Genomic DNA, 12,226 nt, shown 5'->3' on the forward strand with positions numbered 1-12,226 from the left:
GTGGGGAGAGCAGATTGTCCCCCCTTCTCCTTGATTATTTCCTTCACTCAAACCACTCAGGTCACCTAAGCAGCACCAAGGGAAATCTACCAACTGCACTTCCTCAGCCAACAATTAAGCCTGGTACAATCAACCAGGCGGAAAGCTCAGCCACCGTTTCCTCGGTGAACCCAATTCTTCTTTCAGGCTAATTTTCTTCCTCATTGTTGGGGCCTCAATTAGAGCTTTACCGAGGCCAGCATTTCAGGAAGAAACTCCTGCATAGCACCTCGCTGGCTGCGTAGCTGCCTTGGCTGACCAGCACACCAGATAAAACTGGTTGCATCTGCAAGATACCGACAGCTACAGGTTCGCACTAATCCCAGAAGCTTGCACAAGAAAGATAACAACGGGGAGACCTCTCTCTCACCCTGCCCTGCCCAGGACACTAGAAACCAACTGCTGGGGACTCTCAGAATTGCCTGGGTTGGAAAAGATCTTTCAGATCATCTAGTCCAACCATCAACCTAACACTGACAAAAACCATCACCAAACTATATCTCTAAGCACTCTGTCTACCCGTCTTTTAAAAACCTCCAGGGATGGTGACTCAACCACTTCCCTGGGCAGCCCGTTCCAATGCTTAATAACCCTTTCAGCGCAAAACTTTTCCTAATATCATCCAAGAACCTGGAGAATGTTACAGGTGCAGAAAAAAGGTACTTTGGGTCAGACTACACCGTTACGGCTGCAGAAGTCAAGCTCATTTGTCAGGACTTCGGGTCACAACTGTCGGCGAGAATTAGGGATAATGACAACTCGCTGCTTTTCACGAAGAAGTTCACGATCCAGAGGGCAGCAAGATTAGGAAAGAGGGCAGAAAACCTCCGGAACCTCCCAAAACCGGAGAGAAGCGGGGAAGGTGGGCGGTCGGGGTGTTACCGTTCCCCACCTCCATCCCGCACCGGCTGTGGCTCGGCGGGGCCACCGAACCCCGCGGCCTTCCCGCCCCCAACCCACCCGACGTGCCGCCGATAACACCACCGACGGTGAAATCAAAAGGGAAAGAGCCAGAGGCCACCACCCTCCCCGCTCCCCGGGAGCGCCGGGCCCACCCGCCCCCACCGCCGGCCCGGAGGCGCCGGTGCTGGGGGCAGGCCCGGGGGGACCGCGGCGGGGGTCCCCCCGCCGCGGTCCCCCCGGGCCTGCCCCCAGCACCGGCGCCTCCGGGCCGGCGGCGCTCGCGTCCTCCGAGGACCCCCCCCCGCTTTCCGTGAGGCGGCGGGGAAGGTGGGAAGCGCCGTTACCGGGGTCTCCGCGGCGTCGGGCCCTCTGCTGCGCGCGACCAACACCGGCTCCCGCTGCCCGTTGCTGGCAGCCGGAAGTGACGGGTGTCCCCCCCCGGCACCTTCCCGGCGAGAAGGGGCGGCACCGGAAGTAGCGGCGGCAGCGGCAACATGGTGAGCAGAGAGCGGGCTGGGGGGTCTGGGTTGGGGGTCTCTCCTCAGCTCATCGGGGCCGTGTGTTTGTCTCCTTGCAGGGGAAGCAGAAGAAGGCGCGGAAGTACGCGGTCATGAAGCGCATGATCAGCCTCCGGGATCAGCGCATGTGAGTGTGGCCGCGGCTGGGCCTAGTCCCGGTCCTAGGCGGGGCCCTGCAGCCGCCCGCGTGGGGCTGTCCATCCCCATGTCCCGGGAGGGACGGAGGGAGGGGATCCCGGCCCAGGCCTCTCCGCCGCTGGCCGCCCTTCCCTGCCGCCCCCCCCCCCCAGGAGTGCCTGTGTTTCCTTGCAGTAACGAGAAGGAGCGGGCGAAAGCCCCCGTGAAGAAGAAGGAGGACCCGAGTGCCATCAAGGAGCGGGAGGTGTAAGTGCTGCCGAGGCTTTGGGGAGGGAGGGATGGAGGGCAGGCGGGCCAGCCGGACATGCTGCAGGCTGCAGCCAAAGGCAGTTCCGAGCAAAGCTGTCAGTAGGAAATGGTGCCCCAAACCAAGGGAGTGGGCTTAGGAGGCCTGACGTGTCACCCTCCCACCCTGCCTTGTGTTGTTTCTGCTCGTTACCCTTCCTTCATTCTGCGCAAGTTGTATATACGTTGTTAATTGCAATTAACTGATTTGAATTCTTTGTCTTCCCGGCAGCCCCCAGCATCCCTCTTGTTTGTTCTTCCAGTATAACACGCAGTTGGGCCCCCCTTACCACATCCTAGTTGACACCAACTTCATCAACTTCTCCATCAAGGCCAAGCTGGACCTAGTGCAGTCGATGATGGACTGTCTCTATGCCAAATGTGAGTGTCTGCATCACTTGCAGCTTCTTCTGGACCCCATAACACCATGATGTGTTGGTGATGTGCATTATCGTCCTCAGGTCAATAGCTGAGGATAACAGAAATCTTGAAAAAAAGATATGTGCTGTAATAATCAAGCTCATGGCTGTGGTAACCCTGGAACTGTCTTTGGTTTCAGTCAAACAATGGTCTTAAATGCTAATGTCAACAAAGGTAAAGCATTAGTAACTTAAAAATCTAAAATGACCATAGCATGGTCAAACTTGGTGGCTTTACATTTTGTCACTTTGCAGCCTTATCAGTTCTCACAAGTTTAAAAATGTAAGTAGTATGTTGTAAAGTTCCATGATAATTAACTGTTCCTGGGCATGTGGCAGTACTGTAGGGGTCTGTAAAGAAATACTGCTTGGCTTTAATACAGGCTTTTTTTGTGTGTAGGTATTCCATGCATCACAGATTGCGTAATGGGTGAAATTGAGAAATTAGGACAGAAGTACCGTGTGGCATTAAGGTAGGTGCAGGTTGTTCTCCGTTTCTAGAACTTAATGTTTTAGTATAAGTAAATGAAAAGCACTGTCCATGATGATGCTCTTGCACTAGAGAGTGGTTAGGTTGTTGCAAAGTCCCAACCTTGCTTTTGTTTCTCTGGCTGTATGAGATTGGTACAATGGTTCGAGTTTTGGATATTTTTTTTTTTAAACTGAATGCTAGGTCTGAGTGCACAATATTGATCTGTAAATCTTTTTTTCCCCCTAAGACTTTGAAAATAACACTTCCTCCTTTTTCTCAATATATATATAGATTTTTTTAATTATAGAAATTTATAAAAATAAAGAAATGGCCCAAGTCTTATGGAACCTCATGTTATTCCTGTAGCAGTAGATAGGACATACTGATAATCTAGAGCCACGTTATTGTGTGATCTGTACAAAACTAGTCCAATGTAGTTCGTGCTCTCCAGGTGTACTAGTCAGATGTATTGTTCTTGGCTTTTTATTGTGGCCTGTTGTGCTGTAAAGTATCCGAGTGCATCCCCTAAACAGCTTTGATGTTGCCCTTCAGAGAGGAGCTAAAGTGTTTCTAGATGCATGGTACGAAAGATCAGATACTAGAAGTTCTAGTTCTTCCCACAGATAGCTTTTTTCAAATGACTTCATTAGGCAAGAGCCTAACATTGTCGGGATCTTCAACCCAACTAACAGGTACTAAGAAATACTTAACCTGTAACAATTAACCAGTCAAATTGCATTCTTTTTTTGCTCTTAATTTCAATTAACTCTTGTGTACCATTCGCTCCATCCCTTCAGCTCTTGTTTTGAGAATAACATACTGCGTTCCTGTTCCTCCAGACTGTGTTACTGTACACTCTGGTCTGGTTGCTGTCACGCTGCCTTGTATGTCCCCACAGAATTGCCAAGGACCCTCGGTTTGAACGCTTGCCGTGTATGCACAAAGGAACCTACGCAGATGACTGCTTGGTACAGAGGGTCACTCAGGTATTTCTGTTTCTGAAATTTTCTATCCTGTGCTAACATACTAAAAAATTCCTGAACCCTCCTAGTTACCGATGACTTAAATTTCCCACAAAGTAACTGTAAAATCTCACTAAGGGTCGGTTTCAGTCCCTAGCACAACTTTATTTGAAGGAAGGTGTAGTCTTTCCTGGGCATTCTTGTTGTGTAGGGCTGCATCAAGGAGCACTTAGGATGGGGAAGCTGTGAGGTGGGAAGGCTGGACAGACGTTGGATATTTCTATGAGCCTATTTTGGTGACTGGAAGGATGTTACTAGCCTGCAGTGGAGTTCTGTACAAGCCCTAGTAATGCCTCGCTAAGGACTCATAGGCCTCTTAGGTTAAATGAGCTGACTGAATAGAAGATTTTGCCCAGCTTTGTGTCCTCTCTGTGGTTCACTGGTGTTGAATCTGACTTGCTTCTTTTTTTGCAGCACAAATGTTACATTGTGGCCACAGTGGATAAAGAGCTCAAGCGGAGAATACGAAAAATCCCAGGAGTGCCTATAATGTATATTTCCAGGCACAGGTAAGGGACCTCTGACAGGCAGGAACACTGCCTGGCAGGATCTGTGTCTGACACTCACCATGTATGACTTCTCTCCTGCATTGTCCGTAGTGCAGGTTGCAGTAAAGGGGCTAATGTTTGCACAAAGGTAGAAATACAGCTGCTGCTGGGAAAAGACTGGTCGCAGACCCACTTTTATTGCAGTCTGCATGTCCACTTGCTTTTACTTGGAAAACAGTTTCCTTGAGGCCAATGTTTCCATAGATCAGTTTTGCTTACCGCCAGCAGCAGCAGGACTACCAGGCAAATGCATTCTACAGGTTGTTGAGGAAAAGAACCATTATTGTTCCATGTTCTATTTGATAGCTTTGTGTAGCCTCAGCTAAGAGATTGGATTTGCTTCTTAGATAAAAAAGAAACCAACTCAGAAGCATGTTAGTGCAGCAATTTCAATGCAACAGATTTTTCCAGTATCTGCAAGTACTGTGTCACTTTATTAATTTTTTATATGCAATAGGACCGGTGGTCTACTGTAAAAACATTTGCGTAAATTTATTTCCTGTTCTTTCCAAAGCACTCATAAAGCCTAGACTAAGAAGATTCTACTCACCTTTGTTTGTCATATCCTGTGTTTTAATATTTCTTCTACATAACGGACAGCTCAGAAGATTTATCTTGCATAGAACATATGCCAAATTGTTTCACAGTGTGGTAGATATGTTTGGTAGCATGGTAAAGAGACATGTCAGGAGGTGGAGAGAAAAGGGCCAAAGTCTTCAGATGGGATGGGAGAGATACTAGAAAGGAGGGAATTGTGCTACCAGTTGGAGACAATGAGTCTAGTAATATGCAGACAGAGCAGTATGTCAGAAATGAGAAGGTTGATTGCTATAAATGTGTAAAGTCTTAACTGATCTGTAATTAGAATGCGGCTCAGAAGATTTTTCTCTCAAAACATCTTTACCCCTTATTCCCTGTGGCCATGAATTATAAGCTGAATGGCCAAAGTTTTATTCTCTGTGGTGGTTTGCTCTTAAATGCTAAGTCAGATCTTATAAAACCACCATGTTTTTCTTTCTCTGGAGACGGTGAGCTTTTGAGATGCCCGATTCCCGAGTTTGAGGTGAAGTATAACAGCAACTTTATGAAGGCTTTTCACTTCCAGAAATAATGTTTTTCTTCCTGGGGACCTGAGCTGCAGATAGAAATGCAGCAAAGCTGCTTGCTGTTTAGTCTGCCTGTAAGCCTGTTGCTGCATGGGGAGGGCAGCAATGTGGAGTAGGTTGTCTTCATATGTTTTCCCTCTTTCTTTCTCAGATACAATATTGAGAGGATGCCAGATGATTACGGAGCTCCTCGATTCTAACCTGTCCAGCCAAGCCATCGATGCCAGGACTCTGAGCCAGGATAAGGGTCCTTCTGGTTCCAACCCTCCTGCTTTCTTTTCTGCTGTGTCTCTGCTCATAGGACTGTGGGTGACATTGGACCAACTTGATAGCCTTGATCTTCTAAGAAAAAGCTACTTGGAAGAGTCTGGTTTTATTCATCCTTGTTCTGACTTGGCCTGATTACCTATAGCTGGGAGAAGCACATGGGAAAGAGAGGCCAGCAGTGCCCAGAACAAGCCTAACTGCCTCTTTGTTGGGGTCATTGGAAAAAGTGATTTCAGCATTCTGAATTCTGGTGATGCAATTCTGGCTGAGAATGAAACCACCGAAATTTTAGAAGTTTCTTACTGCTGTATCTGCAGCAGGACAAGTGTTCCTCCGGGAAACTCCCTCACACCTGTCCCACGAGCAAATTGGAATCTGCATTCTGGACAAAAGCTGTCAAATCTGCACCAGTTGGCGTGTCTTCTCTGGACCAATGGTCTGGAAAATTTTAATTCAGAATTGATGGGCTTCTATTCAACTGTACAATGAATGAAGTTGGGTTAAGTGTTCAGATTCCCGTGTCTATACTGGGTTAGGTGGCAGGTCAGTCCTTTTGCTTATATGGAGAGTGATGGTAGGAGAGCAGGGTTGGGTCGGGACAGACGTTTCTATCTTGTTTGCTTGACACCTGTGCACCTCAAAGGCTTATCCCTTTCGTTAGGTGTCAGGGAACAGGAGGAAGGTATCAGACTTTAACAGGAAAATGTCAAACTGTGAAAGGTATTAACGTAGGCTGGGAGCAGAGTAGGTGGGAGGAATCTGAGCAATGGCTCTGGATCAAGAGAGTCTCTCAGAGACCTGCAGCATTTGCTGCAGTAAGTAAGTGGTCAGCGGAGGGAAGGAAAAGAGATGGTTAAGCCACATGGAGAAGTGGAGAGGAAAAAATACTTCAAAGATGAACTCTGCATTCTCATATCTTCTCCATTACTCTTTAATTTTTAGCAATATAATTTGCTCTTCTGATCTCTGCTCTGTGGTGAGAGGAATTGTCTTAAGACTGAGAGGCAAGAGACAATATGAGGGTTGCCAGGGGCAACGTGCCATAGCGTGCTTCCTAGCTGAAATGCTGGAGTTGGGGTATAGTAAAGGAGGAGAAACTTTCAAACTTTAGTAGAGCTTTTATCCTTTGGTGCCTTACACTGGTCCAGGTTGCAGAGACTAGCTGAACTCGGATGTCTGTATGCTGGGCAGCATACAGTGAAGATAATACCTCTCTTCTGCTAATCATTTCTGTCCTTGGGAAATGCCCTGACGTGCTAATAACTTCTTGCTAGCACCCTGCCTCTACAGATACTGCAGGAAACTTTGGGAACACATCAATCTTAACTCCTCGTACTATCTCTTTACTTGCTGCAGGCTCACCTACTAAACTCATCCCTGAAATAACAGCATACTGACACTTTCAAAACATAGCCTCTTCCAAGCTATCACTGTTGAAGTTTATCTTCTCTGCCTCCAGTCAGGAAGGGGGTAGCCAACAACCCTGAGATCTTAAACTCTGTGTGTAATTGTACATTTCAAAAATAATATCCTTAGTTTTCTTCTCTCAATCCAAGTAACGTTTATTTAAGGTAAATGTTTAAGTGTTGTCATGAACACTTGAAGATCATGTTTAGTCAAATGAGGACTGACACACAGTTGTAGGATTAGATCTGTGTAACTTGGTTTCCAGAATAATTCTCCATTTTGAAAGACTTCTATAAGACAGAGTTAACTAGAATTGTTTCTGTGCAAATAACTTCACTTGAATTAACCTAAATTGAAGGAAAATGGAGAAGAAAGAAATGGAGTCTTATGGTAATACTTGATATCAGTCTTTGTGGTGCTAAAGAAGAGGTCAAAGGCACAGCAACATGATGCATTTGGGGAATGTCTGCCTGCCAGCAGAATGCCTACTGGAGGGACTTAACAAAAATATATGTATGTAGCATAAACTGTGGGTAGGACTCAAAGCAAACGTGCCCATTTAATGAAGTCTTTTACTCCTTAAATTAATGTTCCTTGTAATCTGCCTTGCTTGTTTTAGTAACAGGAGGAGGAACCTGGAATAGGTATAAGGCAATTCCTGAAGAAGCATTAAGAGGGTTGAAGGACAAGTAGCAGGGAGGAGGTATTGGCAGTGAGTGAACCCATCAGGAAATGTTCGTAAATTGAGTGTAATTGGCAAGACAGAAAAACTTGGGTATTAACTCAAAGAGCCTGGTCAGAATAGAAACGAAGGACAGGAAAGGACCCCCTGAGTTACCAAGTGCTTCCCCTGCAGTCCCAGGGAACCTGTGTACCAGACGCTTAGTTCACAGGGAAGTATTTACTCCATGCACACCATGGCATCCCAACCTCAGATCCAACTTACAGTACGTCAAAGGAGGAAAGATCATTATCTGTATAACAGGAAAGAATTTGGTAAGCGAGAATGCTTTGGTGTTCCTACAAATGCAGAACTCTGCCAGTCCAAATCAGAAGAGAAATTTTTTCCTGACCCAACTCTGGCAGTTGGTTTAAACCTGCACATGAGTTAGATATCAAACAGATGCCTGCAATATTTCTCAGTAACTCTAGGGAATCCAGCCTCCCCCTTAACATCCTGTCTCTTGCTGTAGCCAGTTTCCATAGCTTCACAGACAGAGAAAACAATCAGAAAAGCCACAAAAGGAAGGTTTGAAGTTATGCGAAGAATGGGAGAAAATAATTTCTACACCTTTCTGGGGGCTGCCAGAAGGCCCAAGATTGCTGCAGCAGTTCCACCAGATGGAAGTGAAGAAACTTAAGCTGCTGATCCAAGATATGACACTGGTTAATTGAGGGTTAACTGAAATGTGTTAGAATAGCATTTAGAAGCAGGAAGAGCATAAGCTGTTAGAAAAATTAACTAAAACCAGCATGATGACATGCATTAATGTTATGGACTGTAAAAGAATAAGAGGGCACAATGTGAACTTAACAGGGTTGCTTTAGGACAAGGTAATGTTGGGTAAAGCCAATGTATCTTGGCTGGCGGGAATCAACTCCACTGCTGACCGAACCAGATTTGGGCATCGACAAAAGCATCTGTCAAGTTATTTGGAAATTAGATTTTGGCCTCCTCGATGTAGGCTGGAAAACAATTGGTACTAAAAATTGTTGAGTACATGTGTTTCTTCATAAGGGAAGTAGCAGGTTTCTTCACAATATTGAGTAACCACAATAAACAGCAAGAATATTGGGAGAGACCTGCCTGCAGGAAATAACCTTGAGTAGACTGATCACAAGAACTCACTTTGAGTGAATTGATCAGGAGGATAAATCGAAGGATGTTTGCAACAGGAATTCCCTGTTATGAAAGGACAGACTTTCAAAAGCTTAGTGAGCAAACTGGCCCTAACAGCTTGGGGATATAAATGTTAAATATGTGTATGATGTGGAGGCCAAAAGTAGGTGAAGTCATATTCACTGCAAGAGGAAGCTTGGAGGACCACCACCCTAGACAGAAAAGGATCAATAATCATCTCTAGATGAAAAGATACTAAAGAATAGAAAAGACAATTCTATGTGTATTAGAATAATTAAGATGGTAGTTTTCTTAAAGATTTGCATCTCATAACTTGAGCTCTGACTCTACTTGAAGCTTTTCTTGTAGATTCATGGTGCATCACCTCTGTGGATTCCTTGGAACTTAACAACAAATGAACACAAAGTCATCTTTTCCAGCAGAGAGGACAAAACTTTTTTCTTTGCCTAGTAATCTGGTTTTCCTGATTGTTCTCCTGACTGAAGTCTTTGGACTTTAACACCTGCCTTTCTCCACTGGCCAGGGATCCTTGATTCACCAGCCACGAACTAGGGATTGAACATGAGAAAAATTGCTTGGGTTTTCTGCGTTTGGGAAGGAGGACAAGCAAAGAGACACCACAACACTGGTGCACTGCTGACCTAAACTGTAGCCACTAGGCTTCACTGCCCAGCTGGTAGAATTCACATTCTCAAGCCCTCGTGTCTTTTCTCTATAAGGGGAGTTCAGACCTTTGCATAAATCTTTGCTTACTGGCTACAAAATATATTTGTATGTTCAACTCATACTTCAGTGTGGGAAGAGAGAAACGCAAGGAAAAATTCTTTCCCTGCTCCTCAGTGCAGTTGCTTCTGCAGTGGATGAGGCAATTTCACACATCTGCTGCTCCATTCTCATTTTGCTTCTCAGGTTTATCACCAGCATATTCACTGAAAACCAAGCAGAATTGTTCACGTCATTTCTCAGGGATGGGTCACCCAGCACGGCCCTGTCCCTGCGCAGAGGGTCCACACCCCCATTCATGAGGCTAAAGGGCCCCTTGCCCGGGGTGCACCCTTCCCGAGGCCTGGCTCAGCTGGATTTACAGCCGCACTCATTTCACCCTTCCATCGCCAACCACAATTAATTAGCTCTGCCACCGCACTTCGGGTCACTGACACCGGGTTGACCGTAACCCCGTGGGGCTGAAGCGGCGCGGCGACACCTGCCGTGGGCCGCAGCCGCTGCCATCGAAGCGAGCAGTCACCGAAACATGGCCGCCGCCGCCTCAGGGTAACCGAGGTCACCGTCGCCCCCGTCCCGCTCGCACCGCGGCCTGCGGGAGGCCGCCCGCGGCCGTGCCAGCCCCACAGGGGCGCTTGCGCACCCGCGACAGGACATAGTGACACCCGCTTCGTCGTCGCCCCCCACACGAAATGGAGCCTCCGCCGGGGTCGGCTCTGGCTCCCTTCTGCCCTGCGCCTCCCGGTTCGTGGAGGGCGGGAGGCGGCGCTCTGTAGTGGCCTCCGCCCCTCTCTATGCTCCCCTCCGCTGGGTTACCGTCCTCCCCCCCGCAGTGACGACAGCCTCCCGCTAGGGGGCGCGCTGCCGGCGCCGGACCCGCGAGCGGGGGGTGCCCCTCGACGCTCTAGCTCCCCGCTGGCGCTCTACTGCCCGGGAGGGCGGTGCACCTCCCCCCCGCGCAGGCGCTGTGGGCCGCAAGCGCCGCCGCCGCCGCGGCCTGTGGAAGCGCCGCGCTCCGCTCCGCTCCTGCCGCCGCGGCCCCGCCATGTACCCGGCCTGGGGCTTGTACGGGGCGGCGGGGCACTACCCGCCGCCGCCCACCTCCATCCCGCCCCCGCCGCTGCCCATCCCTCCCCCCAGCGTGCCGCCTCCTGCCGTCCCGCCGATGCCGCTGCCCAGCTACCCGCCGCCGGGCCCCGCGCCCCCCCCGGCCGCCACCGCCGCCCCGCCGCCGCCGACCGCCGGTACCTCGGGGTTCCTGAGCCTGCAGGAGCAGCACTTGGCACAGCTGCAGCAGCTCCAGCAGATGCACCAGAAGCAGCTTCAGTCCGTGCTGCTGGGGCCGCCGCCGCCGCCGGGGCCGCCCCCTCCGGGGCTGCCGCCGCCGCCGCTGCCCGGCTCCTTCACCGACTGGCAGCAGCCGCCGCCGCCTGTGCCGCCGCCGGTACGCAGCTACCAGAAGCAGTTCGCCCACCGCGACCCGCCGACGACGACCCGCAAGCCGCCCGCCGCCTCCCGGGAGCGAGATGGCCAGGAGCACGGCGAGTGGGGCGAGCCGGTGCCCTCCTCGCCGGTGCCCATGGACATGGAGCTGTCCTCGCCGCCGCAGTCCCCGCAGCCCGCCGCCCAGGCCTACCTGCCCCCCGCACAGGCCTACTTGCCGCCCCCCCAGGCCGAGCCCTACCTGCCCCCGGCCCAGCCGCCCCCGGCCCAGTCCCCACCGCTCCAGCCCTACCTGTCCCGGGCCCAGGCCTCCCAGCCGCCCCCTTCCTTTTCCGAGCCCCCGCCCAACTACCTGGAGCCCCCACCGGCCACTGCCTCCCAGCCCTACCTGCCGCCCCCTACCCAGGGCTACATGGCGCACCCCCAGCCCTACCTGCTCCCCTCCCAGGCCTCCCCTTCCCAGCCGGCCCCCTCCATCCCTCCCCCGGCCAAGCCATCGCAGGCCCATTTCCCCCCACCCCAGCCGTCCTTGCCCCTGCCTGCCGCTGCCCCGCCGGACGCCACGCAGGGTGCTGCCAAGGAGGCTGGTGGCACCGAGCAGCCAGACCCCTCCACCATGACTCCCCAGGTAAGGCAATGCCACCTCCACACTCACCCCTGCAGCCCCAGCTGGCTGCAGGGTCTGGCCAGGGCAGCGGTGGGGATTAACCACCAGCAGGTACCAGGTGCTGCAAAGGTCTCCCAGTAAGGGCAGTTAATAAAACACACCGTATTTGCATAGTACTTAAAGGATTTGGACACAGCTCTTGGAAATCCGGGAATGGCACGGGCCAGGCAAGGCTCTGTAAATGCTTCTTTATCCAGCGGTGGTTGTAAAGATGTAACAAATTGTCATTTTTCAGGAGCAAATGAGTTCTTTAGGGAAAAGCCTAACTCCTGGCTGAATTTGATTTTGTTGGCGGGTTTATTGGTCTCGGGATAATTGTTTTACAACGTACAGCATGTGGGCAACCTGCACTGAACCTGTGTTGAGTTCCCCCGGCCTGCTGTGAGATACAGCGATCTGTTTGCTTAT

General features: G+C 50.2%; 3 protein-coding genes across 13 annotated transcripts in view; 2 read left to right on the forward strand and 1 right to left on the reverse strand.

The window, feature by feature from the left end:
- Positions 1 to 1,411, reverse strand: part of AREL1 (apoptosis resistant E3 ubiquitin protein ligase 1) — a 23,935-nt gene extending 22,524 nt beyond the window's left edge. The window contains exon 1 of the mRNA XM_074585268.1: positions 1,287 to 1,411. The gene's annotated coding sequence lies outside the window, so the exon portion shown is untranslated. The remainder of the gene's footprint in view (positions 1 to 1,286) is intronic.
- FCF1 (FCF1 rRNA-processing protein) lies at positions 1,195 to 6,230 on the forward strand. The gene is made up of 8 exons (XM_074585270.1): positions 1,195 to 1,439; positions 1,520 to 1,587; positions 1,773 to 1,844; positions 2,116 to 2,264; positions 2,703 to 2,775; positions 3,673 to 3,760; positions 4,211 to 4,305; positions 5,602 to 6,230. The coding sequence occupies exons 1-8, from the start codon at positions 1,437 to 1,439 to the stop codon at positions 5,648 to 5,650; spliced, it is 597 nt and encodes a 198-aa protein (XP_074441371.1). The 5' UTR covers positions 1,195 to 1,436; the 3' UTR covers positions 5,651 to 6,230.
- Positions 6,231 to 10,681: 4,451 nt separating this feature from the next.
- YLPM1 (YLP motif containing 1) overlaps positions 10,682 to 12,226 on the forward strand; it is a 40,542-nt gene continuing 38,997 nt past the window's right edge. For all 11 annotated transcript variants that reach the window (XR_012586759.1, XR_012586760.1, XR_012586761.1 and 8 more), the window contains exon 1: positions 10,682 to 11,779. Coding sequence is in view for 7 of the 11 variants with exons in the window: in XM_074585271.1 (XP_074441372.1) it covers positions 10,754 to 11,779 (1,026 nt within the window). In the remaining 4 variants the exon portion in view is untranslated. The remainder of the gene's footprint in view (positions 11,780 to 12,226) is intronic.

Source organism: Larus michahellis, chromosome 4 (assembly GCF_964199755.1).
Source record: "Larus michahellis chromosome 4, bLarMic1.1, whole genome shotgun sequence".
NCBI lineage: Eukaryota > Metazoa > Chordata > Aves > Charadriiformes > Laridae > Larus > Larus michahellis.

What these genes read in the sequence shown, in the direction of transcription:
- FCF1 (XM_074585270.1), top strand. An exon ending in AGCCTCCGGGATCAGCGCAT is followed by an intron (nt 1,588 to 1,772) that starts GTGAGTGTGGCC and finishes GTTTCCTTGCAG; the next exon opens with TAACGAGAAGGAGCGGGCGA. An exon ending in AAGTACCGTGTGGCATTAAG is followed by an intron (nt 2,776 to 3,672) that starts GTAGGTGCAGGT and finishes ATGTCCCCACAG; the next exon opens with AATTGCCAAGGACCCTCGGT.